The sequence below is a fragment of the Lissotriton helveticus genome, chromosome 12 (assembly GCF_964261635.1).
Source record: "Lissotriton helveticus chromosome 12, aLisHel1.1, whole genome shotgun sequence".
Taxonomy (NCBI): Eukaryota; Metazoa; Chordata; class Amphibia; order Caudata; family Salamandridae; genus Lissotriton; species Lissotriton helveticus.
Genome location: NC_136073.1, coordinates 880,836,781 through 880,860,075, shown reverse-complemented (window position 1 = coordinate 880,860,075; position 23,295 = coordinate 880,836,781). Strand labels below are relative to the sequence as shown.

Below are 23,295 nucleotides of genomic sequence, written 5' to 3'. Positions count from 1 at the left end.
GTGCATCATGCATGACTCATGCCTTCCACTTTTTCAGACTGCCTATGTGCAGGGGCATAGTGAACCCTCCCCACCCCACCCCACCCCTTGCTTTAGGAACTACAACAGGGGTGAAGTTCTTGATGGGCCTCTTCTGTCTGCAACTCTGTAGACACAGGCTCAGCTCATAATTAAAATGAAAAGGTGGGTGAGTGAGTAAGTGAAGGGATGGCTGGATGGATGGCTGGATAGATGAGTGAAATGATGGATGGATGAGTGAAAGGGCGGATGATGGGTGAGTGAATGGGTGGATGGATGAGTGAAATGATGAATTGATAAGTGAAAGGGTGAATCGATGGACGGATGAGTGAAAGGTTGGATGTAAGGCTGCATGAGTGAGTGAAAGGGCGGGTAGATGGACAAAAGAATGGATAGATGAGTGAAGGAGTGAAAGGGTGAATGGTTGAGAGAAAGGATGCATGAGTGATAAGTTCAATGGATGGATTCCTGAGTGGATGAGTAGATGGATGGGTGGGTGGATGGAATGATGGATGGCTTAAGTGAAAGGGGGATGGAGAGAGAAAGGGAGGATTGGTGGATAAATGACTGAAAGGATGAATAGTGGAAGGATGAGTGACTGGGTGGATGAAAGAGTACGTGAAACGATGCCTGGATAGGTAAATGGCTGGATGGATGAGTGAATGGATGGATGGATGGAAGAGTGGATGGACGAGTGTACGATTGATAGGGTGAAAGTGTGGATGGATGGATGAGTAAAAGGGTGGATGAAGGGATGAATGAGTGAAATGAGGGATGGAAGGAAATGTGATGGACAGGTTTGTAAATTGTTGAATATTTACATAGATGGGAACACAGATGGAAGAATAGAATGAATGGTGAAAGACTGAATGATGGATGAAAGTATGATTACACATCGTAAGCCCCATTATCTTAAGCAACATTTTCTAAACATTGACTTTTATATTTATATGATTCATTGTCTCTACATAATATCTGTGTGATGTAACGCACTCCGACACCCTGCCGTACATACATCGAATGAGTAGCACTATAAAAGAAATTAAATTCACATGAGAGAGGGTCTATGTGAAGATGAGGGGCACCATTGGAGGGTGGTAGCATGGCCCGCCTGGCCAGACCAGGCATTGGGCGTTTCCCTGTGAGCTGGAAAGGTGGGGTGGGGCAGTTTTGTTACCACAAAAAGACCGCACATTTGCTTAAAGCTGCGCACCTACTGACAAACCATGAGGTGCACAATTGTCTCAAACAAATAAAAACTTATTTTCACTTGTACTTAAGTGGTTGTGTATTTACTTACTTATATACTATTGCGTGATCTCTTCTGATGTGTCTGTAAAACGTACCTTTTTTTTCCTGAATTTTGACCTCCTGTCCTGAATTTTTGTTCTGAATTCTGACCTTTTGTTCTGAATTTTTACACTCACTGTCCTGAATTTGCACCAATGCCAGTTGGTCACCCTATCCCTCACTGATGGTTTAGGGTTTACACTTGTGCATAACTTATCTCCCACTTACTCTTGATGCAAGTTTGTGTCTCCAATGTACGCTGGCTCTGATTGTTTGTTACTGTACAGCGCTCTGATGCCTCCCGGCCATGGCTCCTCTTTATAAAATCACAAAAATAAGTAAAATAAATATACCTGGCATGTAAAACACTGACACGAGGAGGCAGATAGGGCAGCTATGTGTGCTTCAGATGTGCAGGCTGCACTGAAGAGGTCTCTAAACTGACACATCACACAGAAAAGGAGAGGGTTAAAAGGCACCCACTGAAGAAAAAAGAACAGCTCTCTTAATCCACTCTGCACTGCCAACAATCACCAGAGACAGGCCTCCTAGAATGATCCTTTGTGTGATGATCTGCTGGGACTGCGAGACATTCACCAGATGGCCCCTTTAAGTGCTTCAGTGCTGAACAGAGACCTATATCTGGTACCCACTGCTTCATGCCGACCTTAGTTCACCTCTAAGATACCAGAGCACTGCCAGCCAAGGGCAGAGAGCATCTGCGGGGGTGGAGGGGGGGGGGGTCGTGAAGGGAAGGTAAGAGTCCTGGCATGTCCTGAAGATCTACAGTCTGTGAACAAGATAGCAAAACTTGACAACTACCCAGAGTTCTCTCCTTCTTTTTTGCATAATTTATGCGTCACTCTATGCCTGAAAGGGTTTTGTTTTGACTTATTCTGGGTGCTCCCTTGTGTCTGGACAAAGCTATACCTCTCTGAAGAGCTATAATTAGAGCAAACCACTGTGTCTGGGGTTGCTTTTACACATTTCAGGTTGGCTTGAGTTGGTATTTTACCAATTCAAAGCTGTAATACTGTGCCTCGAGTGATAAATGGCTTTTGTCATTTTACAGCTCGGCAAGGACAGCACTGTGCTAGTCCTATGCTTAAAGACTTTGCTGTAGAAATGGCAAAAGACTTTGTCATTTTCTATCTCAGCGTGGATAGCACTGTGCTAATCCTATGCTTAAAAATTTTGATAGAAAAACAGACATTTGAGGTGAGCAGCTCTAGAGTGTCGCTGGTGTTGAGAGTGCTCTAACAGGAGCTGCTTTCCACCTAAACTTGAGAACTACCCAGTGTTCTCCCCCTCTTTTTTGCATTATATATATATATATATATATATATATATATATATATATATATATATATATATATATATATTACCTACTGGCGGTCGCCAGTAGGTATATATAGTTAGGATTTTTTTCTCTATGGGATTTTTGAAAATTCTATGTCTAATAACTTTGGCGTTTGTGGACGGAATGGGCTGACATTTTGGGGGGGTTTTTTCAAGGGGGGGCCGAGAAAAAAGGGGGGTCCCAAAACGCATTTTTCCCATTAATTTTTCCATAGGGCGGTTGGACTCACTTTTAGCTCGAATGGCTGAATGGATTTCCACGAAACTTGGCAAAATTGTAGATATTGTTTGCCCGATGTGCCTTTGCTAGGTCTCAAGATATGTGCTCCTGTGAATTTTGAGTAAATTAGGTTTAAAAAAAGATATATATCTAGAGCCTCTCCCCGGTACGCGTACCGGGGAGCGCTTAGGGCGCGCCACGCGACTTACGCACGGCAAGCTGATTGGTTCTCGGTTGTCTGTAAACATTCGAAACAGTCCGCAGCGGCCGCCATCTTGTGTCTCGGTAGGATTGAGACACAAGAGGTGGCAAAAATCAAAGGGGGAAATGAGAAAAAGGGGGCAGGGTACACCCCCCTGACCCCCTAGTTTTGATGTGGGAGCCATAAAAGGGTCCCGCGGGTAAAAAAAAAAAAAAATTTTAAAAATTCGATTTTCGTGGGAGGCGCACCCGTTACGCGTACCGGGAAGCTTACTGGGGAGCGTACCATGGAGATAAAAAATGACAGATTATTTTCACAAAAAAATAGCATTTTTTTATAAATTTGAGGTAGTTCTGAAAAGAACTTTTTTTTTTGATTTTGTTGTTTTATATTTTTTTAGACTTTTTAAAACAATTTTATATTTTTTTTGGATTTTTGTCAAGGGAAAAACAAAAAACAGGGATTCAAAAACTGCTCAACAGGAGCAAAAAAATGTGAACATTTAGGGAGTGTCAGGGCAGCGGTGTTGCTGTTTCTGAAACTGGGATGGTGCAATGAGCTAAAAAACGGTGTTGGATCTAGCCCTGATCTCTTGACTGGGTGAGAGTATTCTGCTTAATTCAGAGACTCTGTCCCTCACCACCCCTTGTTGTAAATATTTGTGTCCACCCCAAGCGTGGAAGGGTATACTCAGACATGAGTCCCTTGCTCATTGCACCATCACGATTCAAGCAAGCCGGGCCGAAGACGGCTGTAATGCCAGAAACCGGTCCCCGGAAGCTTGTTTCCTTCCCAGTGTAAGAATTGGCTTTTGTAGTCTGGTCTGCCCTGTTCCCATGATGCACTGGGCCAGGGACAGACTAATTTGCATACAGCCAGGTTCTGAAACTGGGATGGTGCAATGAGCTAAAAAACGGTGTTGGATCTAGCCCTGATCTCTTGACTGGGTGAGAGTATTCTGCTTAATTCAGAGACTCTGTCCCTCACCACCCCTTGTTTTAAATATTTGTGTCCACCCTAAGTGTGGAAGGGTATACTCAGACATGAGTCCCTTGCTCATTGCACCATCAGGATTCAAGCAAGCCGGGCCGAAGACGGCTGTAATGCCAGAAACCGGTCCCCGGAAGCTTGTTTCCTTCCCAGTGTAAGAATTGGCTTTTGTAGTCTGGTCTGCCCTGTTCCCATGATGCACTGGGCCAGGGACAGACTAATTTGCATACAGCCAGGTTCTGAAACTGGGATGGTGCAATGAGCTAAAAAACGGTGTTGGGTCTAGCCCTGATCTCTTGACTGGGTGAGAGTATTCTGCTTAATTCAGAGACTCTGTCCCTCACCACCCCTTGTTGTAAATATTTGTGTCCACCCTAAGCGTGGAAGGGTATACTCAGACATGAGTCCCTTGCTCATTGCACCATCAGGATTCAAGCAAGCCGGGCCGAAGACGGCTGTAATGCCAGAAACCGGTCCCCGGAAGCTTGTTTCCTTCCCAGTGTAAGAATTGGCTTTTGTAGTCTGGTCTGCCCTGTTCCCATGATGCACTGGGCCAGGGACAGACTAATTTGCATACAGCCAGGTTCTGAAACTGGGATGGTGCAATGAGCTAAAAAACGGTGTTGGATCTAGCCCTGATCTCTTGACTGGGTGAGAGTATTCTGCTTAATTCAGAGACTCTGTCCCTCACCACCCCTTGTTGTAAATATTTGTGTCCACCCTAAGCGTGGAAGGGTATGCTCAGATGTGAGTCCCTTGCTCATTGCACCATCAGGATTGAAGCAAGCCGGGCCGAAGACGGCTGAAATGCCAGAAACCGGTCCCCGGAAGCTTGTTTCCTTCCCAGTGTAAGAATTGGCTTTTGTAGTCTGGTCTGCCCTGTTCCCATGATGCACTGGGCCAGGGACAGTCTCATTTGCATACAGCCAGGTTCTGAAACTGGGATGGTGCAATGAGCTAAAAAACGGTGTTGGATCTAGCCCTGATCTCTTGACTGGGTGAGAGTATTCTGCTTAATTCAGAGACTCTGTCCATCACCACCCCTTGTTGTAAATAATTTTGTCCACCCTAAGCGTGGAAGGGTATGCTCAGATGTGAGTCCCTTGCTCATTGCACCATCAGGATTCAAGCAAGCCGGGCCGAAGACGGCTGTAATGCCAGAAACCGGTCCCCGGAAGCTTGTTTCCTTCCCAGTGTAAGAATTGGCTTTTGTAGTCTGGTCTGCCCTGTTCCCATGATGCACTGGGCCAGGGACAGACTAATTTGCATACAGCCAGGTTCTGAAACTGGGATGGTGCAATGAGCTAAAAAACGGTGTTGGATCTAGCCCTGATCTCTTGACTGGGTGAGAGTATTCTGCTTAATTCAGAGACTCTGTCCCTCACCACCCCTTGTTGTAAATATTTGTGTCCACCCTAAGCGTGGAAGGGTATACTCAGACATGAGTCCCTTGCTCATTGCACCATCAGGATTCAAGCAAGCCGGGCCGAAGACGGCTGTAATGCCAGAAACCGGTCCCCGGAAGCTTGTTTCCTTCCCAGTGTAAGAATTGGCTTTTGTAGTCTGGTCTGCCCTGTTCCCATGATGCACTGGGCCAGGGACAGATTAATTTGCATACAGCCAGGTTCTGAAACTGGGATGGTGCAATGAGCTAAAAAACGGTGTTGGATCTAGCCCTGATCTCTTGACTGGGTAAGAGTATTCTGCTTAATTCAGAGACTCTGTCCCTCACCACCCCTTGTTGTAAATAGCTGTTTCTTTATGGCAATGAGTTCAACACTCTGCTCCCCATAGCAGAGCAGTTCGTCACACTCCGTGCACAGAAATTTGATGCCTGCAAACTCTGGCTGTATGTTAGGGACCATTCTTCTACGGGATGGTCCCGAAGGTGTTGCTCCACCAGTGGAGGTGCTGCCGCCATCTGTGGGTAATTTCCGTGCCAGCTCTCTGACACTCTCCCTCGCAAAGTTGTTTGGGTGTCTTCTTTTGACATGCCTGATTAAATTGGCATTTCCAAAACTATATTTTTTCAGAGGATTGCCTCTGGATAAAGTACTACCACATATTTTGCAGGTTACTTTTGGAGCGTTGACTTTTTTTTGTCCTTCAGGGATGTCATAAAATTTCCAGATGAAATGGGTTTTTTTCTTCTGCCTAGGAGGGTCCTCCTCTAAAAATCCCTCGGAATCACTGCTGGATGACTCTCTTGCAGCCATTGCTGTAGATCAGGAAAGTAGGAGATGAAGACAGTACACAGAACAGCTCTTGCTCTCTCCAAGTACAAAGCAATAGTGAGAGAAATGGGTGGGTTTCACACAATTTGGAAACAAAAAAGTTCTGAACCAATAAAAAGTGTTATTTTAAAGTCACATGGTTTGCCGCGCTTACGCTACGCGACTCGGGGCGCGTCCAGGGGCGTGTTTCATAAGCGCATCAGGGCGTTTACGTTGCGCGATCGTATGCGCTTCCGGGTGCGCTAACGCGGTGCGTCATAAGACACATCTTGCGGCTACGCGATACGTGTCTTATGACGCAAGGCGTGGCGGCTACGCAAAACGTCACGATGTTGTTTTCGTTCGCGGCAATAGCGCTATCGGGACGCTCATCAGTACGCGCCCCGAGGCGCGCCGCAAGATTGCGGTTACCCATGCGTTCACCGGTCCGCGTCCCAGGAGCGCACCGAAAAGAATTTAAAAAATAAAATGACATAATTATACAATATAAAATTCGCATTAAAATGTATTATTTTTTTTAAATATAAAGATTTGCTATTAAAAAACCTATGAAATTCACTGAAAAAACCATAGGTTATAGACCATATATAGTTAGGAATTAGCATTTACAAAACCTTGAAAATTCACTGAAAAAACCATAGGTTATAGACCATATATAGTTAGGAATTAGCATTTACAAAACCTTATTTTACTCACACAAAACCATTGAAATTCCATATATAGTTAGTTGCACTAACTATATATCGCGCACCCGCAATCCACTGCTGATGATGTCACATATTACATCATTCATGACATGGTCAGTGACATCACTGATGACATCACTGATGACATCTCAAAGGACATCACTGATGACATCACTGAGGACAACATCCAGTGACTGTATGTTTCTGTAAAGTTAAAATTTGTCTTACATATTGAAGAATGAGTGGATGTATAAGTGTCTGGATGAAGGATTTAGTAGGTGCATGACTGACGTATAAGTGAGTGATTAAATGTGTCTCACTGAGTGCATGGGTTAGTGACTTAACTGTTTTAAATTGTGCATCATTGTGTCTGCTGTTCTGTAATCTGATGCATGTGTTGATCATTAGCTATATGACTAACTATATGGGTTATTGATTGGTTGGCCAATTATTTGTATGGGAGACTGAGTGTGTGTGTGGGTGTCTGGGAGGTGTATGACTCTGTGCATAGATGTGTGAGCAGTTGATTCACTAGATGTATGGGTTCAAAAGTGCATGTGGAAACAGCTGTATGGGCGGTTGACTGTGTGCATGAGTGTATTGGTGAGTGAATGGATATCTCAGTGCTACATGTCAAAGTAAGTACATATGTAAAACACAGTACATGTGAGAGTTGACATATATAAATAACTGTGCATAAGAGCCAGTGAATGTGTGAGTGGCTGTATGGATCATTGTGAACTTGTATCAGGGATTGTATAACAGAGTAAATATGTGTTAGTATATGTTTCAATAAGTAAGGTGTGTATAAGTATATAGTTGAGGAAATGGAGGTGTGATTGATTCTCTGCAAGACTGACTAGGTGTGTGAGTAACTCCATGGATGTGTGACAGTCTGTGAGTGTCTGTTTACACTGAGTGTATCTAAGGTTATATTAGAGTCCGAAGAGGTTCATCGTATCATCACATGAATGATGTCATCAGTGATGTGATCAGTAATGTCAAATGAGATGTCATCAGTGATGTCATCAGTGATGTCCTTTGAGATGTCATCAGTGATGTCATCAGTGATGTCACTGACCATGTCATGAATGATGTAATATGTGACATCATCAGCAGTGGATTGCGGGTGCGCGATATATAGTTAGTGCAACTAACTATATATGGAATTTCAATGGTTTTGTGTGAGTAAAATAAGGTTTTGTAAATGCTAATTCCTAACTATATATGGTCTATAACCTATGGTTTTTTCAGTGAATATATATATATATATATATATATATATATGTATGTATTAATTGAACTATGTATGCATTTATGTATGTGTGTATTAATGTAACTATGCATGTCTGTATGTAACTATGCATGTATGTATCTAATTTTGTATGTATTAATGTATGTATTAATGTATGGATGTATGTATTACTGTTTGTTTGCATGTATGCATGTATGTACATATGAAGTATGTATATATGCATGTATGAATGCATGTATGCATATATGTTTGTATGAATGTATGCATGTTCATATAAATGTGTGTATCACTATATGTATGTAATTATGCATGTGTGCATGCATGTGTATGTATGTATGCAATAATGCATGTATGTATATATGCATGTATGAATGTATGTATGCATGTATGTGTGAGGTATCTTTATAGCACAAACCTAGCTCAAAGGCAGAAGAGCACCGTACAGGGTCAAAGTCAAGCATATAGTCACCGAGTGATAGGAGAGGAGGCTGGGTATTAGATTGTTAATGTATTGTGATGTGTCTTCTTTAAAGTAGGGAGTCTTCAACTCTTTCTTAATCTGGAGAAGTGTTGGGGTGGTCCTGATAGATATGCGAAAGTTGTCCCATATCCTGGGTGCATTGATGGAATAGGTCAACTGTCTTGTATTTATTTTTTACACTTCCTAGTCCTCAGTCTGACGGTGGCCTCACTTTAGGTGTGCCGAGAGCCCCTAGAGATGGTAAGCTTCACTCCAAGATAAGTGGGGCTACTTATCATGATGGCTTTATAGATGACTCAGCTTGTTTTGAAGATGGTGGTGGCCGGCAAGGGGAGGCAGTGGAGTTCCATCTGGATGTGATCATATTTCGTCCGGCCTTGGATGAGACGTGCTGCAGTAAGTAGGATGCCCCTAAGGGGTGGCAGTGAGGAGAGTCAGAGGCCATGGAGCAGGGAGTTACCATCATTTAAATGCAAGAGTATGGGGGCACGAACAGTAGCTCTAAGGTAACTTTTTGTAATGACCAATTTCCCCTTCTTTAGAAGAGAAGAATGGCTCCAGGTCGTGTTTGTTTTTTGTCAATGTGTTTCTTGTGGGTCTGGTTGATGTCCAGGGTAAATCCAAGTGACTTGGCATTCAGTGAAAGATGCAATCCAAAGCCATCGAGGTTCTTGGCGAGTATCAGGACATTTCTGCATTGGTTGCGTTGAGCTACAGGTAGATGTTGGACATCCGGGTCTGGATGATGGGCAGGCACGTTGAGATGCTGGGTGCCTGGAGCAGAGGAGAATTTGAGGCACAACCGCGACCCAGCTGCACATTGGAGAATCTTGATTTCGTTTCTGTGAGTTGAGCACCAAGGGGTCAAAGATGACAGGAGTCAGTGTGGAACCCTGGAAGACTCAGCAAGTGATAGAGATAAAAATTGCTGTTGATTGGGAAGGTAGGAGGAGAACCTGTGAAGGGTGTTTCCAGTGAATCCCATTCAAGACATCACAAAGGGGATGGCCTTGGATCCTCAACTGTGTCGAAGGCATCTGAGAGGTGCACCAGCATCAGGAGGCAGAGGTCATCTTCATCTGTGGTCAAAGGATATCGTATACGACATGTGAGATAGAGGTCTCCGTGCTGCAGGGTGATCTGATGCCAGCTTGTGGTCGTGCCGGAGATAGTGAGCATTGATGTCTTCTTGGAGTTAGGCGTAGCTGCTTTTCCAATGATGTTGCAGATAAATGGTAGGTGAGTGATTGCCCGGTACTTTGAAAGGCCATCAGAGTTAGTGTAGGGTTCTTTAGGAATGGAAGGAGCTGGCCTGTCTTCAAGGCTTCTGGGAAGATGCCTTTGTGATGGAAGCATTGGCAGTGCTGAGGTGGGGTGAGAGAGCTTGGATGAAGGACGAGGGAGTGATAAAAATGTGTTAGACCGTAATACCCTCATAGAGACCTACTTCAGAGAAACATTCAACATTACACAACTGTGCTCACTTTTATTCTTCCATTAAGTGTCTAATCTGATGAATTATACCTTCCCACAAGGGAGAGCGAGGCATTGGACTAAGACAATAATCCACCAATCTGCCTATAGGTACCTCCCGAGAGATGGTACAGTATGAGTGCCCTCCTGGGTCAGTCTAGAACAGGGAAAGAGGGGATATGGGAGAGAAAGAACACGCCACATCAGTGAGGAAACATCACAGGAGAATCCCGCTGAATGCCCAGAACAGATAGCGTTGGAGTGGACAGTTTCAGGTTAGGAGCAGAAAGTCCCTGTAATGACAAATGGTGCAATGACGAATAAAGAAAAAGGTAAGGCAGCATGACTCATCAGGTACTTTGGAAGAGATGGCAATAATGAGCCTGGAGGGTGCCAGAACACAACTGGAGCTCTGAAGCTCTGAAGCATCCAATAGCTGTAGAAAGCTGTAGTGATGGAACCAGTCAGTCCTATGTCCTTTGAGAGCAGAAAACAAACCAAGGAAAGGCAGTAAGACAACAAAAGAACAGGGGATACAGGAACCGAGGAAAGAACAACCAGCTAAAGTGAGGGATGCAAGGCAGTGACAAGCAGAGTGAGAGCCACACAACAATCAGAAAGTTGCCAGACGCCATCTTGCTAATTCACAGCCCATTTATAGGAACCAGTAGTAGCAGTGCTCCCTCTACCGGCCCTGACCCAGAACTGCTTGTGCTTGACCTTCTGAGTCTCTGTGTGAGCCAGCCACAAAGAGCCGGTCCTCCACAGTCACCAATCCCAGTGTTGCCAGATTGGGCTCTTTCCCGCACAAATGGGTGACATTTTTCCCATTTGTGTGGGAAAACACTACCCTGGTGCGATGCAGAAAGTTGGGCGACATTTACCCTTGTGTGCGCAAAAATCTCGCTTCCTGCAGCACCCACAAGGAATCTGTTATAATCAGGGCTGTCAATCATTCATATCATGAACGCACTACTTATGACGGCCCTGCTTCTTTTGTGATGGCCTGACCCAGAGAGAATGGACCAATCATCTTGAGAGGGGCAGGCCTGTCATCATTTTTTTAACCCCTTCCGTGCTGGTGACGGAACCACTCTGTCACGAGCCACGGACGCGCTGTGCTGGTGACGGAGTGGTTCCGTCACGGCGCGGCCGCCCTGCCCACGCTGCAGGAATTCCGTGCCTGCGCGGCAGTTTTAAGGAGCGGCCGGTGCCGTGACGGAACCACTCCGTCACAAGCACAGCGCGCCTGTGACTTGTGACGGAGTGGTTCCGTCACGAGCATGGGGTCGCCCCGCGGCCCCCCTCCCCCCCAGCGCCGGGGCAGAATTACTGCCGCGGCCAAGGGGTTAAAATGTTTCCATTTGCCTATCTTGGCACGGGTGCGCAGCGTACTCGGATTGCTGTGGTCTGACTGGAGCTCGAGAGAGAGGGGGAGTCACAAGTGTCAAGGCAGGGCTGGATTGCCTACCCTGCAGCCGGCTTCTGTACCACGTGGGAGCCCCTTGGTGCCCAGCAGGTGATTTAATGTTAAGGTTATGGTATGCGACGTTTACAACGAAACTATTACAACGCCGTTCCATTACGACGCGGTCATAACAACGAAAGTTGTTACAACGAATTGCGCTGGGGGGCGCTCAAGGATAGTAAATCATTTAATTTACTATCCCAACACCTTCCCTACTATCCACAGGGACTGGTGTTGGAATAGTAAATTAAATTTTTTTAATTTGCGCCCCCCCCCCAACGCAAGTCGTTGTAACGACTTGCGTTGTTACAACCGCGTTGTAATGGAACGCGTTGTAAAAGTGTGCGTCGTAATGACGTACATCCTAAGGTTATGTACGAAGTGTCCACTTTTCCTGCGCTGCCACTCTCAGCTTCCCCGTCTTCCTTTTGTTCCCTCTCTTTCTGTCTCTCTCTCAGCTCCTCACTTGCTGAAACCAGTGCTTGAATAAACGTCTCTTACCTTCTGTTTCATTCTACTTTCCTTCATTCATCCCAATGTGAAATGGATCCAAAAAAAGAAAGAAACACTTTTGTTGGAAATGTCGTCTTTTTCTTACATATTTCTGTTCCAAAGTGCAGCCTTGGGACCAAATGAAAAACAGGTGCAAAATAGGACAAATAAATAACTGAATAACGCATTACAAGTCAAGTTTAATACTTTATTCGACAACACTGTCATAAAAGCATGTTTCCCTAAGCTAAACACAATAAATACTACACTAAATTTTAAAGAGCAAAATAAAATACAGATTAAATACCATTCATATTATACAGTGTTGGCGAGTATTTCAATTTATAAAAATCATACATTATAAAATCCAAGTCACAGCACTGGGCCTTACGAAGTTATATTACATTTCCCATGGTTAATTACAATTTTAAAGTGCGCGTGCGTATTATCCAGGCCCACCCCATGAATTTGGCTACAGCGATTGCGAGATTGGGGGCACAGTTAGATCTTAATATCCTTAGTGCCTCTAGATAATTTCTTGTCCCCAAATTCCTGCAAACCGGATTTAGCCATCTACTTCTTGGGGCTGCATACAATGGGCAAACAAACAAAAAATGTGGGATGTCCTCTACATGTGCATTGCAGTAGGAGCAAGTTTTTACGTTGCCAGGTGACCATTTGACAGTGAAGGCATTAAGGGGTAAAGAGCCAATTCTAAACTGAAAATACAGCTTTCTATCTAGGGGTTTAAAAATCAAATCCCAATACTGTTCACATTTAGGCATAATTTTAAAATCCAAGAACTGGGATGTCAACATAGATGGTTGGTTGGAAATCAATACCGTGTTAAATATCATATCCCAATACAATTTTTTTAGTGATGCCTTAGATGGAAAGACATGTGGGTCTACTGCTGTCCACAAATGGTCTAGGTGCAATTTTTGGAGCAAGTTCCTAACTTCTTTAAGCCATGATATTTTATGAAAGCGATCAGAGCTAACAACATCCCTAAGGGCAGCTGCATAATGACTCAGTTCGGGAGTAGTTTTTACACGCCTCCAATATAGGAGGGGACGCAGTCTAGCCATGTCCTCTATCTTTTTCCTCCCGAGGTCATATTGGAGCGGGATCGAAGGAGTGCTCTGGGGTACACCAGTCATTCGTCGAAGAAATTTACTTTCTGCAACGGCTAAAGAGCTCATATTCGTGAAGCCCCATAGCTCTGATCCGTATAGGCAAGCTCCCAACACTTTCATGCTATAAATCTCCATTATTGGCTGAATAGGTTTTGTAAATGAAGATTTATGTTTTTGTGCTATTGCACCTGCCAGTTGATTGAACTTTAGTACCACGGAGTCCATATGGGATTTCCAGTTCATGTTAGACTGTAAGGAAATGCCTAAATAAGTGAAAGCATTCACTTCCTCCAGTATTGATCCATTAAAATACATTTTCCCCTTGAATTTCTTGACAGGATTCAGATTCATAAACTTAGTCTTTGTTGTGTTTAGTTCCAAGCCCCGAATCCGACAGAAGTCACCAAAGGCGTTAATTGTCTTTTGTAGTCCACTGGGGGTCCGCGAGACCAGCAAAGTGTCATCAGCAAACATTAATACTGGAACCCGCTCCCCATCTAATACTGGGGCGTCTGTCGTAGTTTGTTTTAGAAAGTCAACTATACCATTGATGTAAAGGGAAAATAAGGTGGGGGCCAGGACGCAACCCTGTCTTACCCCCCGATCCACAGGGAAGGAATCGGTGACATCTCCCTGGGCACCCCACCTAATCCGGGCATAGTTGTTTTCATGCAGCCTCATTAACAGAGTCAACAATTCGGGGCTTATTCCGAGATCCCGCAAGACAATCCAAAGTTTTTGTCGGGGTACTAAGTCAAATGCTGACTTCAAGTCCACGAAGACAGCATATAATGGACCATTTGTCAGAGTTACGTTTTTCCAGAACATAGTTAAAAAGTGGAATACCTGGTCAACAGAGCTAGTTAGGGGGCGGAAACCAGCTTGGTACGGGGAGAGGATATCCTTATCATCTATCCAGGCTTGTATTTTGTTTTGTATCATCCTGCCCATCAGTTTTTGTGCAGCGTCGATAAGGCTGATGGGCCTATAATTACTTGGTAAAGCTTGTCCCCTTTTTTAAAAACTGGTATTATCTCCACACCCTTCCATGTTGCTGGGATCATGGCTCCTTGTGCGATAGCGTTACTAAGCCATACAAAATATTTGCACCAGTTGGCCCTGTCAGATAAAAACACATCCGCTGCTATTCCATCGATTCCTGGCGCCCTTCCTCTGGTTACTCCATCCATTGCCTCTTGTACATCTTTCAATGAGAATATTCCTTGAGTAAAGAATACCCTTTCTGGAGGGATTTCAGTTGGAGGAGGCAAGTTGTCTGCGTATTGTGGTTTAAAAAAGTCCACCCAATCCTCCTTTGCTACATGATTTTTTGGGAAGTCTGCTATTCCCCCGCTGCCCCACTTTAAAATGGGCCAAAACTCTTTCTGTTGCTTGGCTGCACATGTTTTCTTCAGATCTAACCATATATTCTCATCCCACAGTTTTTCTGCCCTACTTTGTGCTTTCCTGTAATCATTCCTGGCCTTTAATACTCCTATTTTAGTCCTCAGCGCTATGCTGAGATTCTGTCGCGCGTCTCTGCAGGAGTGGTCGTACCATGCTCTTTTTATTGGTGGTCTAGCTCCCTTCCTCTGCTGGTTTTTTTTGAAAAATAACTTCTGTAAGTTAGCAAAAAACTTGGGCTGTGACTCTTCAATCAATTGTTTAAAATTAGGTTCACTAGTAAGAGTTTGTAATCTGGTAACCTCTTCACTAACTATTTCCCCTAGGGCCTTCATATCCCCGGGATTATCTATCAGTGTTGCCCATTTAATATGACGGAGATTGTTGGATGAAACGACATCTAGTGTCGTGACACCCTTTTTCTGGTTAGTTAAGTTTTCCCCTTGTTCTAGGTTTACGAGCAGACACAAAGGATTGTGGTCGCTCTCCAATCCCGGTATCACTTGCATATCTACCACTTTGTGCCAGTCCCTAACATCTATGAGAATACAATCTATCCTGCTACTAGACCTCAAGTTGTCAAAGGTGTGTTTGCCCTGTGGGTCAGAAAGGGTACGACCATTTACTGCCCTCAGTCCCCTGGACAGGCATAAGCTCTTAACCTGTATTGCTACCTCTGTCCACTTCTTTACCAGCGGCAGTTCCAATTGGGGAATGCCCCATTTGGTATCTTCTTCTTGGGCCAGTTCATTATCCTCACAACCTAGCGGTTCAAATGTCGTGTTCAGGTCTCCCCCCACTAGGATAGTGTGCTGTGTGGGTAGGATCTCTAAATCATTGTCTAATGCACCTATCACATCAGAGGCTATGCCCCCTTGTGTTCCCCTGGAATAGATATTATATAAGGCCAGGTTGTGACCATCAGCCCAGGTGAGTACTAGTGGGAGTAGGTCACAATTATTGGTGGGTCTCTGTTTGATGGTGCATTGTAAGGATTGTCGTATCCAAATAATTAGACCCCCTGAAGGCCGCCCTTTGGTATTCTTGTTCGCAGGTACATGGAAATTTAAGAAGCCCTGTCGAGAGACTGGAGCCACTGCCCACGTTTCCTGCAGCATAATAACATCATGACTATCGATAAACTCACACCATTCCGGGGTCTCTAATTTATGGTGGATTCCCGCTATATTCCAAGAAATAAGTTTAACGCCGTCTTTTATCTGGATAGTCCTCTTTTGTAAAAGAGTACACTGATTGAGGGAAGACGTGGGAGCTGAGGGACTACTTTACTCGTTGCTTATAGTAGTATAAGTATTTAGTGGGGTTTGCTCTGCTATACTAGGAGTGTGTTCCCTGGGGTAGGATATCCTACCCTCACTACAATTTATTACTGAGTTCTTTTGAATACCGTGATTCCCATTGTAAGGTTCTACAGCCTTAACCTTTCCTAAGCACGTCCATTCTTTCAGTCAATCACATTCGCTTAGTCCAGAGAGGGCCGAGAACCTATTTCCCGTCAGAATTCCCCGGTTATTTCTAGTATCAAGTGTTTTGGCTTTTCTGAGTACAGGGTTCCATTTAGTTTTCAACATTGTTGGATTTAGGATATTACTTTTCTTTGTGTAGAAAAAATCCAATGTTAATGGCACAATTTCAGTTGTTCTTCGCTGAGGGGGGTATATATTAGCTAGAATATTTGGCAAAACTTCTGGGTCGGTGAAATGTAGGACCACACAATCCCCCTTAAATTTTTTGGTACCACCCCCGATCCATTCAACTCTCCTGGCTTTGATTACTTCTTGTGCCAACTGATCCCTACCTCCCGGGGTGAATGCCATGTTCCTTGATAACCAATAAAGTGATTTATTTATCAAAGAGGGAATGTTCTCTACTTGCCCTGGCTCCAGTTGGGGGACGTTTGCTAGGACCAATATTAGTGGAGAAGCCTCAACAACTAATTCTAAGAGCCCCTTCTCTAAATTGGCATCTTCTTTACTACCTCTATGGCTCGGCCCTGCAATGTCCCCTGTATTAGTGTCTGGATCTAAGTCTCTCAACCCCTCCCTCCCTCGATCAGTGCTCTCCACGATGGTCATAGGAGTATCTACTAATAGATCTAGCCTGGAGGCAGTTTTGGTAAGTTTTGACTCGACTCTAAGTATTTTTGGTAATGGGATTTTCATATTTTCCTCTAATGATTTTTGCAGGAGAACCCCCAGTCTGTTCACCTCTTCTGTAAGCTGGTCTATTTTGCTTAGGAGCGGTTTGGTTATAGTTTTAATCTTATTATCTACAGCATTTAGTAACTTCTTGTATTGCTCATCGTCCATGTGTGCCTTCCCTTCTATAGGATCCCTTGTATCATCTCCGCTATTTTTCTGGGGGGGATGCATCCGGGCGCTTTTTGCTTGATCGGAGGCCACCCCGTTTGGATATATTCTTCTTCCCCCCCCCCCTTTGTTGCTCTCGGTGCAGGGACTGGTGCAAGCTCCTCCTCTTCTATAGAGATTATTTCTTTATCCTGAATGCTCTCCGGAACTGGTTCGGCAATGGCTACTAGGAGTTGGGTCAGTGGATTGTCATCCGGGGTCTGAAACACCTCATTGCTGATATCAAAAGCAGAAGTAGGTAGGGACGTGTTATCAATATGCAGTTCTGGTGAATAACTAAACCCCAAAGATGATCTCCTATCATGATTAATTTTGGCAACTTTGTGAACCATATAATTGTCTATGGTATTGATGGGGACTGTCGATTTTGTTTTAGACATCTTATAAGACAGCTTTTCCAATTGGCGTCTAGGTAGATCCGTGAGGTGACAGTCAGTAAGGGTGTAAAAAACTCTTACAGTTATATTAGGAGAAATATAACTTACTTTGACGATTTGTACAGCGGTCAGGGCCCTGTCCCTGCCTCCTCGTGCCGATGAGGGCCGTAGAGGGCCCGCCCTTTGCCCGGGCTTCGCCCCGGGCGTCCCGCGAAGCGGGGGTGTCAGGGATTTTATTCCTCCTTTTGGCGCTCGCGTCAGGCGTCAGGCTTCAGGCGTCAGGTGTCCGTTGCGCGCCGCCGCGAGGCCTGCCGGGTGTTGTGGTCCCCGGAGCGGTGGCGCGTTGTTCAAGGGCAGAGTGACTCTCGGCGGTGGCGGCTCAACGCTCTAGCTGCACCCTGAACTCTCGGCAGTGGCGGCGGTAACGCATTACACAGCAGTTGCAATGTGGCCAGATTGGTTTTATTCTCGCACAAACACATTAGCGTCACTTTTACAGAATTTGCCATTGAAGCGTTACTTTCTTTTTCTCGTCATTCTTTGAACAGCATTGTTTTCCCTGGGTGTGGTAGTGCACCATTCCAGGAGGTTCTGCAATACCTGGTTGATGACTGGAGTGGAAAATGTTTATTGTGATGCTTATCAGCTCTTTTCCTTATTTTAGTTTATAAATTTGTACTGCTGCTCTGTGTTCAGGGATGTGGTCTTTTTAAGCCATAATACTTTGTTTTGTAAGGATTTAAGCAATGGACATTGAAACGGGTCCCTTCAGGGCCCTGTAGGCATGTGCTTAACATTTCAGGCAAAAACATTCATTGATTTCTGAATAATGAGTGTAAAAGCGTTAACATAACCATGTTGTTCTACTTACATTTCACATGCTTTGCTTAATCTTGCATTCCCTATGAGGGTTTGCTTTTTTCCAGGATGTTGTTACTTTTTTTCAGTCAGCATATTACTCTTGTGCATAATTTGAATTGAGCTGCATACAGGTGTTTATAGCGGGCGCAATTTGGTTGTAGCTGAAGGCAGTGCTAGTTTTTCTCAGTGGGGCAGTATGGTGTTCAGTGGGGGAGAGGATGTGACACTATGGTCAGAACTGCCGAATTTGGTACTGGGGAACCAGGTTTAGCCTTTGGACCAGTCCACCAGACCATTCTCCGGAGGAAGCACATTCCCATGCTGGAAATTAGAAGCCCTAGCTAGACCTTAGAAGCTCTGGTGTCATAGCACCTTGAAGGTCTGTCCACCACGATCCATACTGAATTTCACCTCCAGTCTTGCAGGTAGGCCTGCGAAGCAGCACACCCTAGAGCAATAGTGACTCTGTCACTGAAGTCACAGGTCCCTTGAGGCCAGTCCGCCTCACCCATTGGTACCTCCATTGGCCTTGTTTCAGCAGGAGTAGTGCAACTCACCAGGGAATGGAAATGCAGGATGTGCACGCTCATCAAACTAAGGGGCATATTTACACGGAAATGGAGAAGCGTGGCGTTAAACAAACATTGCTAATGCCATGCTCTGCCATTCTGTAAACGCATGGATGCTCCGTATTTACAATGGTGCAGCATATCACTGCATTTTCCCTAGCGCTGGCTCTAAACTAGGTTGAGTAGCGCCAACAGAGGCACCCTTGCACCATACTGCAAAAGTGCCAGCGTTAAGAGAATGATTGTTTATGTGCAGGAAGGTCTCCCAAGAGCAATAATTCATGGTGATTTGCAGTAATTTAAAGTTAAGAGCAAGAATTATTAAAGCCCTGGCTGGGCGATAGGAGTAAAGGAGCCTCATGAGTGGGCCCAGACCAATGATGGTTTGGGAGTGAGGCAGTGCCAATGATGAAGGGGAGAGGAGTGGGATGAAACCTGGAGAATATGACAGTATCAGTAGAGTTGAGGGAGTGTTGGTGTTGAGGGGGGCGCCAAAATGTCTGGGAAATTGGGTCATTTTCCTTTCTGCTCCAACAGCCTTGCGTTCATCTGTACCCCAAACAAATCCATCTGGTGCTTGCCAAGACTAGGAGCTTTAGTCAAGCGCTTGCTGCAACACAATGGAAAGAACAATGGGGCATATTATCAAGGGGGTTTATCTCCGCATTTTTGGCTTTAAAAGCCAAGAAAGCGGAGATAAAATTATCTCCCTATTACCTAGCTGTCGCTAACACCAGTTAGCGACAGCTAGTAGGAGATAGCGACCATCTTGGGCCCCACTTTGCATGTCAGTGATATTTATCACTAATGACATGCAAAGTGGGCGTGCCAAGATGTTAGCGACTGGAAACAGTCGCTAACATCGCTATCTCCTATTACCAACTTTTGGAGATATTCGCGCTAAGCGCAAATATCTCCAAAAGCTAACACCTGCCCTGAGCAGTTCTTAGCCATGTTATCCAATGGGAGGTGGATAACATGGCTAAGAGCATTAGCTCGGTAATGCATGAATATCGCTGACTTTTCAGCGATATTCATGCATTGCGGCCGTTTTTTATCGCATTTGCGATAAACCTTGGTAATACCAAGGTTTATTTGCGATAAAAATCGCCGCAGCTCAGCGGTAAAATTTTGTCTCTAACCAAGCAATAGCGATAATTATCGCTATTGCTTGGTAATATGCCCCAATGTCCATACTTTTCAGTGCCAGAGTAAGTGGTCACGGTGAAGGATTTTAGATCGGAGGGCAGGGAATCGATCAGAGTAAGTGACTGTCTCTTTTCTGGCCTATCCTTACATTTTAACTGGAAAAGTGTGGCAATCTCGTCTTACTGTAGCAACCCTCAGTTTTCACACTGTTGCTTCACATTTACGTACACTTGTTTTGCACCAAAACTGTTTTTCAGATTTGTCTGCTGCAATGTTTATTTTTGCTGTTGTCCCATACTGTCATTGTGAATGCGTTTTTTGTTGTTGAATATCTTCAGACAAGTACATAGAATGTTAAGCAGTGCCAAACAAGTTGTGTTGCAATTACTTTAATACAAGTGGATGTTTCTTAATAGGTAGATCATTGTATAGTGTTAATTTTGCATAACTTTCCAGTATTCTTTTTTGGAGCCACATTGTTGAGATAGCATTGAAATTCCTATCCATAGCCATAAAGTGGTTTACAATCTGCTTTTGTAAAGTTAATTCATGGATGCCAGGTTCAGGTTTGGGTGTGTGGTGATAGAACTACAAGATGAATATGCAAAGTGGTGACTAGTCTTGAAAATGAGTATTTATTAAAAGAGGTGCCCAGTTAACTTCCTCCCACTATCGATATATTGAATAGAATTTAGATACATCCTTAAAATGTCTTCTGAAGACTACATTTGGAAAATTTTAGAGTTTTGACTTTGGGCTGACACTGGTCTGGGTTGGGCTGAATTTGGGCTTATACTTGAGCGTCTTCGGGTTTGGGACGGGTTTTAAAATCTGGCAACACTGATCCATCCCTGATTTTTACGTGTTTCTCAGGCAGTATCGAACACTGTGCACTTGTGCCTCCTTCCCTGTCTTCCCTTGATGAAATCCTGATGCATATGTCCAGTTGCTCATAAATCGGTCTTTATAACATGTGCTTACGCTCCATATGTCACGCGGTGTCTGTAATAAAAGCAACATTCTGAAAAACACCTCCCCATCACAAGTATGGAAACACTGGAAAAAAACACCTGAATTCACATATGAACATATAATAAATATAAAAAATACCAGTTCACTTGCTAATCAAATTGTAAAATGACCCAAATAGTTGCTAGCGTGGCTGCAATTCTACAGGGTTCCTACACCGTTACCAACTAGTTACTTTTCACTGCTCAGCACCACTGTTTCAGATTGCATCGTTACCAACTTAACTGCCAACCCGTTAAATAAAGATCATAGAGCCTTGTTTTTTTTTACATTCTTTTATTTCTTTTTGTGCATACATCATTTAAATCCTGCACTCTTTGTCTTTAATCGCTGTTAACGTCTTTAACCCCTTCGCTGCGGGGGTTATTTTCCCGTGGTGCTGGGGGGGCGCGCATGTTGCCCGCATGCTCATGACGAGCTGAGCTCGTCATGAGGCACGGCGCTCCTGTGCTCATGACGAGCTCAGCTCGTCACAGGTGCATTACCTGCCGTGGAACGCTCAGCACAGCAGGGGAATTATCCCCGCATGCGAGCGTTCCATGGCTCATGACGAGCTAAGCTCGTCATGAGCACCGGAGCACCGTGGCTCATGACGAGCTGAGCTCGTCATGAGCATGGAAGAGGTTAAGGAGAAAAACTCCTGTGATTTTTCTGAAATACACTGAAAAGATTTGTGTTTGTGAATCACTTAGGCTGTAATTCCTGTTTGCTACTTTGATTCAGTTTCCTTTTTTAAGAGCAGAATAATATTTCTCATTTCTAGTGCTATATCTTATGCTATGTCTTATGTTTCTTTTGTGGCAGTGTGCTTGTATTGTAAATGCTACACTAGTCTATACATTTTTAAAGCTTATGTGAAGTTTAAAAAACATTTAAATAAAGTACATTTAATTACAAAAGTATGGAGGTGTGTAGCCATATTACATATTTTGTGTGAGAAACTAATAACAAGCCCTCAATCAACGCTCATTGAGAGCCACCTGGAAGAAATAGTAGTGACTGTTCCATGGCAGGGTAACGAGGAGAGGTGGGTGGTTAATGCTGTCTTGTCCTTCCTTCCTCATCAGGTGGAAGAACTCAGGTCGAGCCTCAGCGGTACCAGGGCACCGAGGCTGGGCAGTCACACCAAGCAGCTGGCACCTCAGGCTTTCAGCCAGTGCCTTACATGGCGGCACTGCCCAACATACCTCCAGGCCTGGAATACCTGACACAGGTGATACGTGGTCACTGCCTTTCTCCGAGGCTTTTTATTTTATTCTCAGTTTCCCAGCTTTAGCCTACTGCAGCTATGTCTCTTCCACCTTCTCTGCAAGCCTAATCTGTCATCTCTGCCCGGCTCAGACTATCCAGTCAAGCAGCTCTCATCTTTAATGCCAGGCTGAACATGCGTTTATCCCTGCACTCACCCCCATCATCAGCATCATAACCACCATCATCACCACCATCACCACCACCTCCATCACCACCATCACCTCCACTACCACCACCACCACCACCACCATCAACATCACCACCGCCACCACCATCACCATCACCTCCACCATCACCATCACCTCCACCATCACCACTACCACCATCACCACCACCACCATCACCACCGCCATCATCACTATCATCATCACCACCCCCATCACCTGCACCTCCACCACCACTATCATAGCCACCACCACCACCAGCCCCATCATCACCCCCACCCCCACCACCATAACCAACACAACCTCTACCACCCCTATATCCCCCAAGACATCCAGGCTTTTGAAGAGATGCTGTTAACTTTGTCCCAAGGGGTATAAGTGCTTCATCCCATAGTATTAATGTGTCTCCATCATCTCTGTCAGTGCCCACTTTGTAGTTTTTACCTTAATGTGGCCCAGGGCCATCAATGGCGCAACAGATAATCCAGTTTGTCGCCTAGGAAAGCAGAGTGTTATTGCCATGCATGAGATGTATATGTCAATGTTAAAGGTTCCTCTGCTGGCACTGCAGCACCTGGAATAAAATAATTCCTATCTTGCCATTTGCAAATTTGAGACAAAGGAGCTGCTGTACTGGCGGCAAATTTGAGATAAAGGCGCTGCTATACTGGTGGCATTCTCCTTGGAGACCACCGACCCGCTCTGCATTGTCATTGGCTGTTCTCAACCTTTTTCCTGTGTCTGGCGCACTTCCTGCTCCTTTACTGATCTGGACCTGGCACCACCTAGCAGAGCCC

The 23,295-nt window shown here is 44.6% G+C and overlaps 1 protein-coding gene across 1 annotated transcript in view; it reads left to right on the top strand.

Annotated features, from left to right (window-relative positions):
* Positions 1–23,295, top strand: part of LOC144799219 (phospholipid scramblase 2-like) — a 75,579-nt gene that overhangs the window by 6,721 nt on the left and 45,563 nt on the right. Inside the window, exon 2 of the mRNA XM_078670491.1 lies at positions 22,151–22,296. Within this exon, the coding sequence (XP_078526617.1) occupies positions 22,151–22,296 (146 nt within the window). The remainder of the gene's footprint in view (positions 1–22,150; positions 22,297–23,295) is intronic.